Source organism: Brassica napus, chromosome A1 (assembly GCF_020379485.1).
Source record: "Brassica napus cultivar Da-Ae chromosome A1, Da-Ae, whole genome shotgun sequence".
Classification (NCBI taxonomy): domain Eukaryota; kingdom Viridiplantae; phylum Streptophyta; class Magnoliopsida; order Brassicales; family Brassicaceae; genus Brassica; species Brassica napus.
In genome coordinates, this window is record NC_063434.1 from 28462268 (window position 1) to 28480438 (window position 18171).

An 18171-nucleotide genomic window follows, 5' to 3' on the forward strand; every position below is an offset into this window, starting at 1 on the left:
GTATTGGGCCCGGAGAAAAAGCCCAACAACATTAAAATAAAAAAGAGCCGTCCAAATAAGTAAACAGTTATTAACCGTTAGATTCATATCGTAAAGAAGAAGCCCTAGATTCATTTTATAAAAACGAAAACCCTAGCTGTTTCCGTCACTCTCTGAACAGAAGAAGAAGGACTCGAGTCTTAGCAACAATGGTGAAGGCAACAAAGGCCGAGAAGAAGATCGCTTACGACGCGAAGCTATGCCAGCTCATCGACGAGTTCACACAGATCTTGGTCGTCGCCGCGGACAACGTGGGATCGACTCAGCTACAGAACATCAGGAAGGGACTTCGCGGAGACTCGGTGGTGCTCATGGGGAAGAACACTATGATGAAGCGTTCTGTTAAGATTCACGCTGAGAATACTGGAAACACTGGAATCCTCAATCTCATGCCCCTCCTTCAGGTTCGATTTTACATTTTTAGATTTTCTAAAAGTTTTTTTTTTAAATCGTAAAATTTGATCTTTTATGGTTATGTGTTTTTGTGTTTAGGGAAATGTTGGTTTGATCTTCACCAAGGGTGACCTTAAGGAAGTGAGTGAGGAAGTTGCCAAGTACAAGGTTTGTAATATAGCTTTGAAATGGTTTCTTATTCTGTTTAATTATCAGTTTAGTTCCACATTTTTGCTGTCGGATCGAGTCCCTAACCTTGTTCTTAATCAGATACTGTCTTCTGCTTCGACATGTTCATGACAATCTGTAGCTCTGTTCTTAATATGTCTTGCCTTGTAATCTTGTTTGCAAGTGTTGCCAAGTACTAGGTTGGTTTCATCTGTCATGTCTTGTTTTTGTCTGTTAATAGCTTTGAATCTTGTGTTTTGTATCAGTTTAGTTCTGAATTTTAGCTGTCGGGGGGATCGTGACGAATCCTAAAACATTGTTCTTAATAGCTACTGTCCTCTGGTTCAATTTTTTCATGACAATTTGTAACTCTGTTCTTAATGTCTGCCTTGTAATCTTGTTTGCAAGTGTGTGTATATATAGCTTAGAATCTTGTAGACATGAATGGTTTCTTACATAACTATATGTTTATATCAGTTTTGTTCCGCATATTAGGTGTTCGTTTATGACTAATCCATAGCTCATGTGTACCTAAAGTACTGTCTAAGTCTGTTATTAATGTCTGCCTTGTAATCTTGTTGGCATGCGTTTGTATATAGCTTTGAATCGTATAGACATGAATGGCTTCTTACATAACTATCTGTTTATATCAGTTTAGTTTCTCATATTAGCTCTTCGTTTTTGACGAAACCGTAACTCATGTGTATCTGAAAAATATAAATGTTCTTTACATTTGTAGTGGATTTCGTAAATATTTGATTCTTTCACAATGTGGTTAGATTGAGATTTAACTCTCTAATATATGTCTGTGTTATATGAACAGGTTGGTGCTCCTGCTCGTGTGGGTTTGGTTGCCCCAATTGATGTTGTTGTCCAGCCTGGCAACACCGGTCTCGATCCATCCCAAACATCTTTCTTCCAGGTTTGTTTAATCATGTTTTGTAATACCCTTGACTTGTTTAAGTTTTTATTAATTTGTTTTTGGGATTTTGTAGGTTCTTAACATCCCAACTAAGATTAACAAAGGAACAGTGGAAATCATCACCCCTGTTGAACTCATCAAGCAAGGTGACAAGGTCGGTTCTTCCGAAGCCGCCCTTCTAGCCAAGCTAGGGATCAGACCGTTCTCTTACGGTCTTGTCGTCCAGTCGGTTTATGACAACGGCTCTGTCTTCAGCCCAGAGGTTCTTGATCTTACGGAAGATGACCTTGTCCAGAAGTTTGCCGCTGGTATCTCAATGGTCACTTCATTGGCTCTAGCTATCTCTTTCCCTACCCTTGCTGCTGCGCCACATATGTTCATCAATGCCTACAAGAATGCGTTAGCTATCTCTGTTGCCACAGAGTACACTTTCCCCCAAGCAGAGAAGGTCAAAGAGTTCTTGAAGGTTAGTCATCAGATTGAGCAACTTTTGAAGCGTTGATTATTGTATTGTTTTTGTATTGATGTTGATTTTCTGGTCTAATCTTGAATACAGGATCCGAGCAAGTTTGCTGTTGCTGTAGCGGCAGTGTCTGCTGATGCTGGTGGTGGTGCCTCAGCTGGAGCTGCCAAGGTAGAGGAGAAGAAGGAAGTTGTTGAGGAATCAGATGAAGAAGACTATGGTGGTTTCGACATGTTCGGTGATGAATAGATTAATATATCTATCAATGTTTCCTTTTTTTTTGTCGATGCTATAAGTGTTACTTCGTTTGTAGTATGATGTTTTTCAATTTTATTGATCTTGGCCAGTTCAAATTTATGCAATTGTTTTTAAGTTTGAAAATGTTTCATTCTATAGTAGTCTTTGGTAATTTTCTTCTTTCTTCTCTCTCTAATTAAAAACATCTACTCAGTAGAGAGAGATTATTTATCAAAGTTTTATAGATATATTATATATATATGATCTCTCATATTTGTAATCAAACAGCGTGTTGTTTATGTTTTGGCGATTTTTTAAAATCAACAGCGTGTTGTTATTTTTCATTTGTGCTTAGATAAAAACGGCAAGTAGTTACTCTTTCCTGCATCATTCAATTAGCTAACGATATTACTTAGTCCAAATTTGATTGGGTTTTGCAAAATCTCACCCTTATAATTGCATTCAGTTCTTCGTAGCTGAATCTGGAGCCTGATTCACCATGAAATCCCGTGGGCGTCGGTGTCTACTGAGATTCTTCCTCTTCCTCATCTTATCGAATCCCTCCTACGGAGAAAACAAGTTCAGGGAGCGTAAAGCCACCGATGACGAGCTGAGCTACCCAGAAATGTAAGGCAACGCGTCAATTTCGATACACTCGTGCGTATTTATGTTAGTAATTGATCCGAATTTGAGTTTTTGGGTTGTGTGCAGTGACGAAGATGCTTTGATGAATACGCAGTGCCCGAGAAACTTGGAGCTGAGGTGGCAAACTGAAGTCACTTCTAGCGTTTATGCCACACCCTTGATTGCTGATATTAACAGGTTTCGATGTTTTTTTTTCTTCTCACTAGTTTTATGTGGTGGAATCTAATTCAAAGTGAGATAATTGTGTTCTGAATTTGAGTTTTTTGTTGAGGATAATGAGTGCTGGCTCAGTTTTTTTGTTTCTTGAAACCTTTATTTGTGTTTTTTACCACCAATTTTATGTTGATTATGTGCTTGAGTCGTATCTGTGTTCTGAGTTTGAGTTTTTGGTTGAGGATCATGAGTGCTGGCTCAATTTATTTTTGTTTCTTGAAGAGAAGTATGTGTTTCTTGGTTACAGTGATGGAAAGCTTGACATTGTTGTTCCATCTTTTGTTCACTACCTTGAAGTTCTTGAAGGCTCTGATGGAGACAAGATGCCAGGTACTGGGTTATCTTATCTTCTTATCTGACTTTTTTTGCCCTGGGCTTGTTCATCTAATGATGTAGAATATCGAGGACATTGGTAATGTTACTGATGCACTAATGGGATGCTAGGGTGGCCTGCTTTTCATCAGTCAAACGTTCATGCAAGTCCTCTTCTTTTTGATATCGACAAAGATGGTGTTAGAGAAATTGCTCTGGCCACCTACAATGGCGAGGTGCTCTTTTTCAGGTAATTATTGATAGATACTTTATATCTGTTTTTATCATGATACCTTGGATTTTTGTGGGTTTTTATATGAAGCTTTTTTTTTTTTCAGGGTGTCGGGCTTTTTGATGTCAGATAAGCTAGTAGTGCCACGTAGGAAGGTGCACAAGAACTGGCATGTGGGACTGAACCCTGACCCTGTTGACCGTTCACATCCTGATGTCCATGATGAACTGCTTGTGCATGAAGCTGAGGAAATGAAGGCATCGATGACCACTCGTAAGTTTATTTGTCATATTAAACTCGTACATCAGTTTTCTAGTTTGCTGCTTAAATTTGGCACATCCTGATATTAGTTGACACTGAACTGGTAAATATTCGGTTGTTTGGTTTAGTTAATTGAAAGTGGAAAGCTAAGTTTATGCTTCTAGCAACTGCCTCAGCTGATCTTAAGAATATTTTTGTATTTTGTGTCTTGCATTTATCGTTTGGATTTTGCATTATCCGATGAGGTTTTCCACTAGCTTATCGTTATTTCCTGTATCTAGACGGTAAAGAAAGTACATGATTAGCAGTATTGATGAAAGTTTACTTTGTGACTCTCACTTCTTCTCTTTGTAGAACCGAATGCAACTACCACAACACCAAATGTCACAGTCTCCATGTCGAAAGAATTTCATGGCGAGGCTTCAAATGTGTTATCACAAGAGGATCAAAAGAAACCTGAGAATAACCAAACAGAAGCTGTCGTCAAGCCTTCTCCAGGCTTGCATAACTCCTCCTTGGATGTTAGAGCAAATAATTCAGCAGCAAATGATACTACAGCTGGCTCAACACAAAATCTCAATGGAAATGTTACCTCCAATGAAGTGGATCAAAGCAATATGAGTGAAAATAAGAACGAGACTGTTATTAAATTAAATTCTAGTACGGATAATTCCTCAGAAACTTTGGGGACATCAGGAAACAGCAGTACGACAGAGACAGGAACCAAAAGTGGGAGGCGACTTCTGGAAGATAATGACTCGAAAGAATCTGCGGACGGCCATTCTGACAATAAAGACAACAGTGAGGGTGTTCGCATGGCCACAGTTGAAAACGATGGAGTATTAGAAGCTGAAGCAGATTCAGCCTTTGACTTTTTGCGTGATAACGAAGAGTTAGGTGATGAATACTTTTCTGATTATGACGACTATGTTAACGATACCATGTGGGGTGATGAGGAATGGGTCGAGGAGAAACATGAGTATACAGAAGATTATGTGAATATTGACGCCCATATACTCTGCACTCCAGTGAGTTTCATCTATGTCAAAAACCATTGTCTTAGATTACTTGCTTCCATGAGAGATCTTACAATGTCACTTCTTTTATCAGGTAATTGCTGACATAGACAAAGATGGAGTAGAGGAGATGGTTGTTGCTGTTTCCTATTTCTTCGACCCTGAGTGAGTTTGTATTACATCTCTTTACCATAATCTGTCAATACAAAAACATCATTAGTAATGATTTTCTGTTACCGCTTCTAGTTTATTTACTTTGCTGAACATAACTGACCCTGATAAGCAAACTATTCAGGTATTATGACAATCCAGAACATCTGAAAGAGCTTGGTGGCATTGACATCAAAAACTATATTGCTAGTTCGATTGTGGTTTTCAATCTTGAGACGAAACAAGTTAAGTGGGTCAAAGAGCTAGATTTGAGTACGGATAATGCAAACTTCCGTGCATATATTTATTCTTCCCCAACGGTGGTTGATCTGGATGGCGATGGTTACTTGGATATTCTTGTGGGAACTTCCTTTGGCTTATTCTACGCCATGGACCATCATGGTAAGACTTCTTGTAGCGTCCTGCTCTCTGCCTTATTTACATTGAATACACTAGTCTGAGTCTCATTACAGATTTTGTTACACTCTTGCAAGTCTTGCTGTTGTTTTGAATTCTGAGATTATCGTCTTCTTGCAGGAAACATCAGAGAAAAATTCCCACTTGAAATGGCTGAAATTCAAGGAGCAGTGGTTGCAGCTGATATAAATGACGATGGAAAGATTGAACTTGTAACAACTGATTCCCACGGAAATGTAGCAGCATGGACCACGCAAGGAGTTGAAATTTGGGAAGTGCATTTAAAGAGTCTTGTTCCCCAGGTAAACAGTTACATCCGTTCATTCTCATCAAGTTTAGAACAGTCTTTTGAATGAACCACTTTTAGGAGCATCAACACGATTCTATCAGTTGATCATAGTGCATATGATCTTTCATAGGATCGCTTGTGGTTGTTTTAAGTTGTAACTTGTAAGTAATGTTCTCTTCGCAATCAGCGGCTGATACCAGTATTCTCTTTCAGGGTCCTTCAATAGGCGATGTTGATGGTGATGGACATACTGACGTTGTGGTTCCTACAACATCAGGAAACATTTACGTTCTTAGTGGCAAGGATGGTTCGATTATCCGTCCTTACCCGTACAGAACTCATGGAAGAGTGATGAACCAGCTTCTTCTTGTTGATCTGAACAAGCGAGGTGAGAAAAAGAAGGGACTCACCATTGTGACCACATCCTTTGACGGTTACATGTACCTCATAGACGGACCCACTTCATGCACTGATGTTGTTGATATTGGTGAAACTTCGTAAGTCACTTGCTTGATATTTTTGGTAGTTTCGCTTTTTTTTCCAGTGGATTTTGATGGCGCAAATGTTTTATGTTACAGATACAGCATGGTCTTAGCTGATAATGTTGACGGTGGAGATGATCTTGATCTCATTGTCTCAACTATGAATGGAAACGTCTTTTGCTTCTCTACACCTTCTCCTCACCATCCCCTCAAGGCAAGATCAATTCCAACATCTTCATGTTTCTTTTATTAATGTGAGAGATTATTGATTTCACACTTGGCTCTCAAATTCATCAGGCGTGGAGATCGACTGATCAAGGGAGGAACAATAAGGCAAACCGTTACGGTCGTGAAGGTGTCTTTGTCACGCATTCAACCAGAGGTTTCCGCGATGAGGAAGGCAAAAACTTCTGGGCTGAGATCGAGATTGTTGATAACTACAGATACCCATCTGGTTCACAAGCACCCTACAACGTTACAGTAAGTTCTTTATAGATGGATGATTAGCAATGGCCCGTGAAACTAAAGTACATCCATTTTCAAATGTACAGACGACGCTGTTGGTACCAGGCAACTACGAAGGAGATAGGAGGATAAAGCAGAGCCAGATCTATGACCGACCGGGCAAATACAGAATAAAACTACCGACCGTTGGAGTGAGGACGACAGGCACCGTAATGGTGGAGATGGTGGACAAGAATGGACTCCATTTCTCAGACGAGTTCTCTCTAACGTTCCATATGTATTACTACAAGCTTCTGAAATGGCTGCTTGTCCTCCCTATGCTCGGCATGTTCGGTCTGCTCGTGATACTACGGCCTCAAGAAGCCGTTCCCTTACCATCCTTCTCGCGCAACACAGACTTATAATCTAAGGTACTACACAAGTTTTGATGTTTTGTATCTCTTAAAAAAAAAGTTATGTAATTCAACTTTTAGTATTAGGAAACAATGCAGCCATTCATGTATAAGAGTCTTAAGTCCAAACGCAGAACTGTAATGAGAAGAAAATAAAAAAGGATAGCCAAACACGCCCTAAAGACAAAACACAAACAGTTCTTTATCACGACGGCTGCAACAATGGTCTCTTACCAAGTCTCTTCATCTCCCTCTCCATGTTTCCCGTGAGCATCAGCCTAAACATCTTGAGATCGCAAAAAAACGACCAAACCGGGTGTCCGAAGCTCGCCGGAACGTTCCCTTCCACGAAGAAGTGGCTGTACCACGCGAAACCGTACCCAAACAGAGGCACCAGCGCCAGGAACCACCGGCTGATCAGAACCGAACATAGCAAAGCCGCGATGCTCGCGATTATCCCCGTGAAGTGCCACCTTCTCGTCGATGGATTCGAGTGTTGCATCACGTAGAAAGGCCAGAACTCCTCAAAGCTTCTGAAATTCATCTCCACCACAAGATCGTTGGTTTTCGATTGCTCTCGAGCTTTCCTCCTGCTTGTTTGGTAAGCGAGAGAAAGAAAGAAAGATTTTAGAGAAAGACGAAACGTAACCAGTTGACAATAATTAAAAACCAAAAATGGGCCTTTTAAGGCCCACATTAGAATGGGCTTTATAAAATTAATTTAATTTTATAACGGAAGATATTTTTAAATTTCGAAAGAAAAAAAATCAATTACAAATTGTTTTCCCTCCTATGGTAACGACGATCCCAATCAAATCGAAAAAATCTGAAATCCCTAGGATCATCATCTCTCTCTCCCTCTCGCTAGGATTTGTAATTCACTAATCAGAATGAAGCTGAGCCAGACACTGAAGAAGCCTTGTTCATCAGCTAAGGTACGTACGTCTTAATCAATCACTAGCTCAACCAAATCTCTAATTGATTTTGTTTTTTTTTTTATTTTGCAGCTGATTCTGCAAGAGATAATCGGTTTAACCACGAAGAACGCCAACGGTTTAGCCTCGGCGTCCTGCAGCTCGAAGTGTGTCTACTTGGCGGGATGCGTTGTGGTTGTCTACGACGTCGACGCGTGCACTCAATCGCACCTCGTCGTATCTCACCGTGTGCCTAAGACTCTGAGCTGTGTGGCGGTTTCGCACAACGGCCGGTTCGTAGCTGCTGGAGAGGTATGGCCTTTCTTTGCATGCAGTTTAAATAAAGATTATATGATGTCTTGATTGGTGTTTAATTGGTTATTCTCAGTCTTCGAATCTCTCTTCGGTATTGATATGGGACTGTGAGAGTTTGGGGCTTGTGGCTGAGCTGAAAGGTCATCTTTATGGAGCTCAGTGTCTCTCCTTTTCACCAAATGGTTAGTTAGTCTTTTAAGGATCAATTGATGACAGCTTGTCCTGTGGGAATACTGTTAAAGGGTGAGGTCGGTGCGCTGCAGCGCTGTGAGCCTGGGGCCCACGGGGCAGGTAGTTCCCACGGGGCGGGTTGTCACAAAAGAAAAGTCGACTTTTCAGACCTTTTTACGGATTTAATATATAAGTTGTTGATTAGTAGCAAGCTGTGCTCGAGTGTTAAAAAGACGGGTGTTACAAAGTTGATTAGTTTTCAAGTTTGTATTTAATTTGTTTAATTTGGATTTTAGGGGAATATTTGGTGAGTGTTGGAGGATATGTATATCTTTGGGACTGGCGTAAAAGTGTCTTGCTGGCGAAGGTCAAAGCGAGTTCTACTTCTTGCTCTGATATTACCTCTGTGGCATTCTCATCCAATGGGAAGTTTGTTGTTACTTCCGGGAACAAGCATTTGAAGTACTGGAGAGTTGGTTCTTTCCAGAGGAAACGTTCTAACAAAGTAGGATCTTTGGCACTTCATGGGAAGCCGAGTGATAGTGGGTTTCAGAAAGAGAACTCGTTTGTGTCAGTGGTATCAGCTAATAGAGTGAAATCTTGTGGAAGTGACGAACGAGGTGAAGAAGTTATGTCAATATACGCTCTTACAGATGCAGGTAAAATTTACAGCTGTGAATGTGTTTTTGTACACTTATGCGACAATTGTTCAATTTTTTATGTTGCGTAGGTGTTCTGATGCTCATGAGTTGTGATATGTTGATCAAGAAATCAGTGAATCTGAAGGTACAATAATTTCATTTAGATATGCATAAAAGTCATTTACAATAGTCCAGAAACATTGACTGTATTATTCTTATGGACCTAGCAATAGTTTAGTTGACTTGTATGCGTTGAGTGATTCCAGGCGTGCAGACAGCATTATTGTTAATGTTGTGTTTAGGACTTAATTTTTTTTGTCATAATAATAATTTCTTTCAATGGCTTGGAATGAACTGTCAGGTTGAAAAATGTTTTGCTCTATCTGCATCCAGTAAATTGATAGCATGCGCTTGCAGCGAGGGAGCGATCCAGCTATTTACTCCTGAAACTTTAGAATATGCTGCCACAATACACTTTTCAGATGCTAGAAAGAGCGACACTGGAAATCATTCTCATTCAGAAGAACTAAAAAATACAGAATCTCAGCCTGTTAGCTATCCGGACGCAGTTGCTTGCCAGTTTTCGACCACAGATAAGCTCGGTTAGTGTAGAAGAACCTCATTATAGTAGTATGATGTTCTTACCAATCTTTCTTGTGTCTAAGTTTGAATTTTGGCTTCACAGTTGTTATCTATGGGGATCATAGTCTCTATGTTTGGGATGTGAATGACGTGAACAAGGTAATATAAATCTATTTCAGTATTTGCCATAGAAAGTTCGTTACCTGTTAAAGCTTTAAACACAACCGCCGCATATGGTGAATTTTTTTTCCTTATTCTAGCCTCTCTTGTGGAAATCTGCACAGTCCAACATCTGCATGTGTAGCTAGAGGATGCTCTGAAGGGGTTTCCTTCACTACATGTTCTGAAGATGTAACCATAAGGTTGTGGGATCTTGATCTTCAAATGGACCCGTTAGAAGCCAATGCAGGCAGCAAGGCCTCGGAATCTGAATCACAAGGGACTATGCATTTAGGTAATTATCACATATGCTCAGAATCTGAAAACATAGAAGTGAATATCTTATTGTATTTGAATGTTCTGGATATTTACGTTCTTAGACTGTTTATCCAGTTCGATTGGTCTTTTTCGCTCATAAGTCTTTATAATGCAGCTAGTGCTGGAATTTTTGAACGAGAGCTTGTTGAGACATGTGGTACTACGTATGGTTTCCGAGCACTAGCAGTAAGTGAAGATGGAAAGTACTTAGCAGCTGGTGACTGTGGAGGGAACCTTCATATATATGATTTGCAAGAATCAGAATATACATGTTTTACGGTAATATTAGTTTTTAATTTTTTGTTGGTTATGTTTCTTTGGTGATTGGTATCCAGACATATTGGTAAACATATTGCAGGATGCTCATGAATCAGAAATTCAGTCACTGAGCTTTAGCTTTCCTGGACTGAAAGATGTTAATTGTGAAAATGCCTCAAGCAGCGAGTTCTTGCTTGCTTCTGGTGGAAAGGGCGGAGCGATCCACGTTTATGATGTCAAAAGGTGTTAAAACAACAGCTTTAATATGCTCTCTTGTTTCCCTTGAAAGGCCATACGAACTTATATGTTGTTATTGTCAGGAACTTTGATCCCGTTGGGAGTGTTAGTGTTTCAGCCGCTGTGAAATCTGTTAAATTCGCATGTAACGGCCGGAAAATTTTAACTTCTGGTGCAGATAGGTAACGCTCTATATGCTTAGAAAAGCTGCATATTTACTTTAGCGAATATATGGCATAACTGTTGATATTGTTGCAGGTTGCATTTGTTTGACGTTGTCAGAAAAGAAAGTAATGTGCATATTTCACCTTCTAAATCTCAAACTCCCTCTCATGGAACCATCCATGATATGGCTGTAGATCCAACATCAGGACTTGTTGTCACAGTGGGACAGGTATTGCTAATGCGACCTCTCGATGTCTCGTGCAGATTCGGTCGATTTATTATACACCTAGGATTTAAACAAGCGTCTGATGTATTATTTCATGATTGCAGGATAAGAAGATAAACATATTCGATATAGAAAGCGGAAAAATTGTCAGATCATTCAAGCAAAACAGAGACCATGGAGATCCCATAAAGGTGCATTGATCCAACAGTTTGTTAGGGGATTCAATATTGTTGAATTTTCTAGTGCTGACAATAAAATCTCTTCTATAGGTCATTTTGGACCCTAGCTGCAGCTACTTGGCATGCTCCTACTCTGACAGGACAATCTGCCTTTTGGACTTTGTCACAGGAGAGTTGGTTGCTCAGGCCACAGGACATGGTGAAGCCGTGACTGGTGTTATTTTCCTTCCTGATTGCAAACATATCATTTCAGTAAGTTCCTAAATTGTTGCCTTCTGTTATTTTACAACTGTAAAGAACCTTGGCTTTTTGATGAAGTCAAGATCAATGTCTCATTCCTATTGAATTCATTAACCATTAGAGAGCTTTATGTGCTAAAACTTGGATCTCTCTTGGTATCCTCAAATGAAAATGAACAACTGAGATATACTAAATTTCCTTGGTGTTTATTAACAGGTAGCAGGTGACGGCTGTATTTTTGTTTGGAAACTGCCCTTGCAAATGGTTACTCGTATGACACGGGCAGTAAATGAAAATGGCAGCTTAGATCCTGTAACTATGGCCCAGCCGGTAAAGTTTATGCAGATTGTGGGTTATGTGGAGGAAGACGATCAAAATGCAGATCAAATTCAGCAACTCTCTCCATGGACATCTTCATTTAAGTTCAGTGTCTCTAGACTTCCTAAGTGGGCTCAAACTAAAGTTGAAACATATGGTATTGCTACCGCTTGTAAGGATTCTGTTTCAAACCAGGTATAAATCAAAAATTCACTTTTTAGATCCAAAAAGTCAGCTACATGCTTCTAGTTCTTCTGACATTAAGTGTCGTTATTACCTCCACAATAGAAACATGAAGATAAAGCTCTAGTGAATGTTGTTAACATTGCTGAAGACTGCTCTTCTACGAATCTTGAATGCCAAACTCCCAAGCAAGGTTCAAGAACCGGAAAGTTATGCCTTGGAAGCTTGTCCAAAAGCTCTAGCGACAGTGAAACTTCAGTGCCTCAAGGAGATGCTCCTAGGTAAGAAGCTTTTGCTTTGTTACTGCATCATTCTTCTCTCTACCTCTCTTCCTGCTTTTAGAAGAACCACTTTGCTTGTTTTAATTTTTGTTCTCGACAGCCATAGGAAGGAAACGCGCTGGAACACTATCTACAACGTGTGTTTGGATCTTTTAAATTCTCCGAACATCCAAACATCTTCCATTAAACAACAGAAACCAGAAAAATTCTGCACCAAAGGCTCTGCCGAGCAGGGGGACATGCTCAAACAGTTCGACAACAGTTTGTCAATGATAGAAGAGGTGAGAGCTCTCTTCACTATTCCTTCGACATTACCAAGAGAAATCTTCATGGCCACAAATGTTTACTTTATCCATAGGTGGAGGCCGAGAAAACATCGCAGCAAAGAAGATATTCTACTCAATTTGTTCTTAGAAAGGACTACATTGGTGGAACCAGACAATTTCTGCGTACACCCTCCCAGAAATCAGGGTACAAGATTTTGAGATCGATCCGAGAACATCTTCCTCTTGATACGGTGAATGATCAGTCTTCACAGAGCTCAGAAGACCATCCTGAACAGGTTTCACCAAGTTATATATTAACGCATTTTTACATATTTATAGGCTTTAAAACACTCAGAGATGCATAAAATTTCCATCAATGATCCCAAGTGCCAACGTTATTTTGTGTGTATGTAGAAACTGAACATGTGATTTTACGTTTTATGTAACCGCTGGTTATGTTCTGCCACAGGACAAGGCCTCTTCAGAAGTATTCCATGAAACGGTTGCTGATGATTCACTTCAAGAAAGAATAACTTCTTGCCGTCAGGCATTGAACAGCCTGAAAGCTGCTGCGTCAGTTTTGGTCCAGTCAATGTCGGAATTATCTACAGCTTCTCCCAGAGATCGAATCTCAGGTGAACTCAGAGACCAGTTGTTTGATGAAGCAGCTTTGATGATGCCAGAAATGTCTCAGAAAGTTAATGAAATTGTTGCCAAGATGATGCTTGAGCACAAAAATACAAAACAAAGTGATGGATAAAATGTCTCCTATTAGTTCAATATCATTAGTGGAAACATTGTATACTTTAGCACTGTACAGTTATGCATCTTACAAATTGAATAATAATGGGTTTGTTGCTCTTCCTATTTTCTTGACATTTGACTTTTACTTTTCATAGTCATTTCAGATTCTAAAGCTTTAGTGTTCAATAGTGACACCTTCAAAACCGGATCCACCAAGTTAATGTTGAGATTTTAACCCTCTTAGTAGTTCAACTTTTCCTTTTCTAGCTCTCTTCGTTTGAGAACTACTAGTAGCTGCTGATTTTCATGGCAACACTAAACTCATTTTATTGGATAGAACCATATCATATGTAGATTTGGTACTTTACATATATACACTGATATGTGGATCCACAAAGCCCATTCTTATGAAAATTATTGCTCTGTATAAATAATAAATTAATCATAAATTCAAAATTCAAAATGAAGAATTTTATGTATTTTTCTCAACATCAACCGGATTTCCATTAATTCAAAGATTTTATCAAAGAATTAGGTGTTATTGGTTTATATATTTTGATTGATTTAGAAATCCATATAGTATTTATAAATCTAAGTAAAATATGCAAATCCGAAGGTTTTTTCTCGGATTTGAGTCTTTGTATTTTTAACTAAAAAATCCAAACAAATCTATTCAAATCCATTATAAAATCAAATATATTAGTAAATCCATACGATTGAATTTATGAATCATTAAACCAATAACACATGATTTTAATACATATTTGAAAATCATAGAACCAATAACACTAGATTTAGTTCGGATTTTCAAATCCATTAAAATACAACAACCAATAACCAGTTCGCTAAAACTTTGTAATAAAACAAAGCCTTGAGGTTTGTATTGATTTGGGTGCTTTTCTTGTCTTGCTGTAGTAACATGCTTACAAAAAAAGAGTTCCTCTCTTTATTGGGATTCCTCATTTAATAGATGTTCAAAAAGAATATAATATTATTGACAATTCTAACTCCTTTTTTTTACCAAAGGTTTATGATGGTTCTAACTTCTAACTCTTGCATTAGTTATACTTTAAAAGGGATTTTTTACTCGTAAAGTATTATACCTTGTGAGTTTTCATCTATTTCACCTAATTTTAACATAAAACCAATATACAAGTTCATTTTCATATAAAGGTCATTCTGATAACAATGGTGCTTTAATTTGACGTGGACTGTATATATATGACATACACTTATATATCACATATCTAATATGTCGTCGTTAAGTACATTTATATAGATAGATCTTTACATTACAAGTTACAAGATACTGTACATGGACACTTTATTTTTTTTTTTTTTTTTTTTTTTTTTTTGAATGAATGCTAAATTTATTCATCAAAAAAAACCTATTTACATCAAGTGGGTCCTTTGTGAAAAGAAATAAGATCCTAACTCTTTACATAAGAATCTTAACTCTTTCTAATCTCCTAAACCTCTGCAAAATTTTTACTCTCTTGTTTCAAACCAGTACTGGAGACTGAAGTTCATGCCTTTGATTCCCTTCATTTGGACCAGACTCAGTTTATTGCGGATCGCCTTATCAATCATCTTAACCAGAACATGCTGAGGCATAGGACTTTCCCCATGACGTCTCTTGTTTCTTTCTCTCCACAGCATATAGACCGTAATTTGAAAAGCATACCTCAGACAGAAGCGCTTCATTTTCCCCCTTGACGAGACAGAGATCAGCTCAGTAACTTCATCCCACTTGTAAGCATAAGCATTACCAAGAATTCCTTTAACCAGCTTCTCCCAAATTCCAGAAGAGTAAACACACTCAAAGAAGAGGTGATTTGTAGTCTCCTGAAACACTTTGCAGAGAACACATGTAGAGTCAACTCCTGGGTTCCAGCGAGATATCCGATCCATTGTTGCCAATCTACCTCTAGCAGCAATCCAAGTTATAAATGCAAACTTTGGGGTGGCTTGAGAGAACCAGATACTTCCTCCCCAAGTATATTTAACCCCTGTTTCTCGTATCTGCATCCATGTTTCTGTGGTAGAGAATCTCGGTTTGTGACCCGCTTTCCCCCTCCACAGATCCACATCCTCCACTTCAGTCCTCTGCTTCCTTTTTACAATTTCCAACTCAGCTTCTATATCATTCAGTAGGACTTTGAGTATCTGAGTAAGAAAGGAAGTAAAGAGACTTTCATAAATGTGAATACAATGACATAGAGAGAAGCATGTTGGGTCCAAAATAGAGGCTTTCTATGTAAAATAATAAAATCTTTTTCGATTTTTTAAGAAAGTTGAAACTAAGTTTGGTTGTTTTTTCTTCTTCTTGATAAACCAAAAAGCCATTGATTTCTGAGTGGTCGGATGTTGTGGGCCAAAAAGGTCATATTTTGATTGTCCTTTTCCAACTTATTGTTTCTCTTGTAGTGATTACATTCCTCTTTTATGTTTCCTTTAACATTTGATAATGACTATCAATTATTGAAAATTATATGTGTATGTAAGTAATGTCATAAACCAATTTAATATGGAGCGAGTGACGCCTAGAAATTTGAAATGTATAACAAAAAGTTGTAAATTAGTTTGGTTACCAATTAGTTTAAGTATATTTGTTTGATAATGAGTTACACCATTTGAAAGATACTAAATGGTTATTATCAATAACGAAATAGTGGTGCAGAAACTATTTTATTTTTAATCAGAAGCATAATTTGGGAGATAAATGTTGATCAAAAAAGTTTAAGTATGTCTACGCACGAGCTGGTATATGCTCTTTGTTGATCAGTGACTTAATGTTGACTATGAAAAGTGAGTGAAAGATAAGAAGAGAGTTCACTCACGGCTTTGTATACAATTGCTCAGTATTTTTACCGCTTGAAATCTTCTTACCATGATATTATCCTTTGTTTTGATACCCGTAGAAAAGAAAAATCTTAATCGTGATACTCATGATTAAATATGAAATTGTGCGAAGATAATATATTATATAGTTTTGAAATCATTACTATGTTCCACATCAGTGACATCACTATTGTTAACTGTTTAAATGTCCAATGTTTACTAACCGGCATAAATTCAATATGCATGGTATTAAGTTAGATTTGTAAGAAAAATTACCTGGAATACACAAAATTACAAGCTTTCTATCTATAATTTTATTCATTCACAATATTTATAATTTACCAAATATGCACAGTGTAGAAACAAAGAGAGTTTGTTTTGTTCAAAGGCTCATTCATTTGGTGCTTTGTCGCTTCTGCTTGTGATGCTGAGCTTGTGATTGTTAAAGCTGCTTATGTTGCGGTTTTAATTTCGGGCGTTAGACCAGTACTTGTGCTCTCTAATTCCCAAAGCTTCATTTCATTTCTTTGCACGATTGGCGTTGAGTTTCGAGGACTACTCAGCGATATTATGTGTTGTTTATGTATTATGTTTGCTCCTATCTTATGGTGTTATATCTCATTGCTTTGCTTTGTTATGGTAGCAGCAGATGTTCTTAGTCGATTTGGCTTTATTATTGCTTGATGTAAACAACTTCTCCAGCTATAGAGAGTATTGATTTATAAAACTGTTGTTTGATAAATAAAAAAAAACGTTTATTACTTTGAAATACTTACTACTTTGACCGAAAAAAAATTACGACTACAAAAGTATTAAATAATAAAAAATACTGACGACCAGGAAGACATTAATTTACAAAAATAGATAATTAGCAAATGATTTTTACACGTGGGATATGGTATAATTGGAGTATTCTTACACACGTCTGAGAGGATATTTTTTTACCACACAAAAAAGTCAAGAGAGGATACAGACAGGAAAACACACCCTTCTATATTCATTTCAAGTTTCAGATATTGCTTACAAGTCGATGATCGTAATTCGTAATCAAATTATTGCATGTATGAAGTATGATGTATACATTATTCCTACGTTAAAAACAAAATAATTCCACAAACAAAATTATTGTATGCATGACATGATCTGCTTCCCATGCTAGAGATATTCAAAGACCGTACTAGTACTAGCTACCAGGACAAAATATAGCTCCAAAATCAAATTAACAGCACAGGTTTGGATTTATTTTGAATAAAGAAATTCAATATATTTGCGGGAACTTATCAAAAAAAAAAATATTTGCGGGAAATCACAAAAGAAAGACACAAAAGAAAAGGCAATATAAAATTTCATCAGATAAAGAAAATAAAGCTGAAGTTAATCGAATGCATCACAAAAAGTATACAAACAATACAGTCTATGAAATTGATAACGAAAACTTTCAAATTAATCCCTATTTTCTGCGTATTTTTCTTGTTTCTAAACTCAAAATCGAAAAATCTATTTAAACCAATTAAAAAAACCCGTACTTACCAAACAAAACATTACACAACTTAATTCTTGAACTGATCAGGGCCAGCATACGATAAGACTACACTCATAATAGTAGCTTGGTAAAAAGTTTAGATTTCATCTTCAAAACAAAATTTAGTCTGATATTTTGCTCAAATATCGAAAAGATATATTTGTTAAACGAATGAAAAGAAAAAGGAAAAAGAAAAAAAAAAGAAGAAAGCGAAAGAAGAGAATGTCGTAGAGACAAGAAATAAGAATTGCGATGGCGTGGTTTGCATCTTTTGTTTGCTGGTAAAAATAGAAATTGTTACGGTGGTTAAAGCGGTAACTTTCATAGTTGACGCAGCTGCTATGATTGATGTAGCGATGATTGACATGATTCCTACGGTAGACCTGTAGTGAAGCAGCAGCACTGACAAATATTTTAATCAGCAGCTAATATCTTACTAGTAACTTCCCTAACTTGAAACGAATTTTGCTTACATCTATATTCATCAGATCGATGAAGAACAAAAACTATATATA

The 18171-nt window shown here is 37.7% G+C and overlaps 5 protein-coding genes across 5 annotated transcripts; 3 read left to right on the forward strand and 2 right to left on the reverse strand.

Moving 5' to 3' along the window:
- The first annotated feature begins 79 nt into the window (after nt 1–79).
- LOC106427969 (60S acidic ribosomal protein P0-2) lies at nt 80–2340 on the forward strand. Its single transcript, XM_048756313.1, has 5 exons — nt 80–443; nt 532–600; nt 1424–1522; nt 1596–1988; nt 2079–2340. Exons 1-5 carry the CDS (start codon nt 189–191, stop codon nt 2232–2234), a joined length of 972 nt encoding a protein of 323 aa, XP_048612270.1. The 5' UTR covers nt 80–188; the 3' UTR covers nt 2235–2340.
- A 257-nt stretch (nt 2341–2597) lies between these two features.
- On the forward strand, nt 2598–7269 carry LOC106427958 (protein DEFECTIVE IN EXINE FORMATION 1). The gene is made up of 13 exons (XM_013868680.3): nt 2598–2849; nt 2934–3044; nt 3328–3410; nt 3525–3642; nt 3731–3897; nt 4240–4913; nt 4996–5066; nt 5197–5453; nt 5589–5770; nt 5971–6254; nt 6336–6453; nt 6537–6719; nt 6791–7269. Exons 1-13 carry the CDS (start codon nt 2722–2724, stop codon nt 7106–7108), a joined length of 2694 nt encoding a protein of 897 aa, XP_013724134.2. The 5' UTR covers nt 2598–2721; the 3' UTR covers nt 7109–7269.
- Nucleotides 7146–7640, reverse strand: LOC125586334. Its single transcript, XM_048756364.1, has one exon. It carries the CDS (start codon nt 7638–7640, stop codon nt 7302–7304), a length of 339 nt encoding a protein of 112 aa, XP_048612321.1. The 3' UTR covers nt 7146–7301.
- A 178-nt stretch (nt 7641–7818) lies between these two features.
- LOC106427913 (mitogen-activated protein kinase-binding protein 1) lies at nt 7819–13396 on the forward strand. The gene is given in 19 exon segments (XM_013868629.3): nt 7819–8031; nt 8104–8322; nt 8399–8507; nt 8793–9155; nt 9227–9282; nt 9499–9739; nt 9823–9878; nt 9915–10173; nt 10312–10475; nt 10555–10697; nt 10775–10873; nt 10950–11085; nt 11187–11273; nt 11352–11513; nt 11718–12014; nt 12108–12283; nt 12384–12564; nt 12642–12845; nt 13019–13396. Coding segments are annotated over 19 exon segments (3288 nt in total). The 5' UTR covers nt 7819–7986; the 3' UTR covers nt 13310–13396.
- Nucleotides 13397–14781: 1385 nt separating this feature from the next.
- On the reverse strand, nt 14782–16364 carry LOC125579098. Its single transcript, XM_048742597.1, has 2 exons — nt 16359–16364; nt 14782–15459 (listed from the first exon to the last, which is right to left on the reverse strand). The coding sequence occupies exons 1-2, from the start codon at nt 16362–16364 to the stop codon at nt 14782–14784; spliced, it is 684 nt and encodes a 227-aa protein (XP_048598554.1).
- Nucleotides 16365–18171: the final 1807 nt, after the last annotated feature.

Excerpts from the sequence above, each read along its gene's own strand:
- LOC106427969 (XM_048756313.1), top strand. The coding sequence starts at position 189 with ATGGTGAAGGCAACAAAGGCCGAGAAGAAGATCGCTTACGACGCGAAG. Across the intron at positions 444-531 it reads ATCTCATGCCCCTCCTTCAG|GGAAATGTTGGTTTGATCTT; the intron begins GTTCGATTTTAC and ends TTTTGTGTTTAG. Across the intron at positions 1,523-1,595 it reads CCCAAACATCTTTCTTCCAG|GTTCTTAACATCCCAACTAA; the intron begins GTTTGTTTAATC and ends GGGATTTTGTAG.
- LOC106427958 (XM_013868680.3), top strand. The coding sequence starts at position 2,722 with ATGAAATCCCGTGGGCGTCGGTGTCTACTGAGATTCTTCCTCTTCCTC. Across the intron at positions 5,771-5,970 it reads TAAAGAGTCTTGTTCCCCAG|GGTCCTTCAATAGGCGATGT; the intron begins GTAAACAGTTAC and ends ATTCTCTTTCAG. Across the intron at positions 6,454-6,536 it reads CTCCTCACCATCCCCTCAAG|GCGTGGAGATCGACTGATCA; the intron begins GCAAGATCAATT and ends CAAATTCATCAG.
- LOC125586334 (XM_048756364.1), bottom strand. The coding sequence starts at position 7,640 with ATGAATTTCAGAAGCTTTGAGGAGTTCTGGCCTTTCTACGTGATGCAA.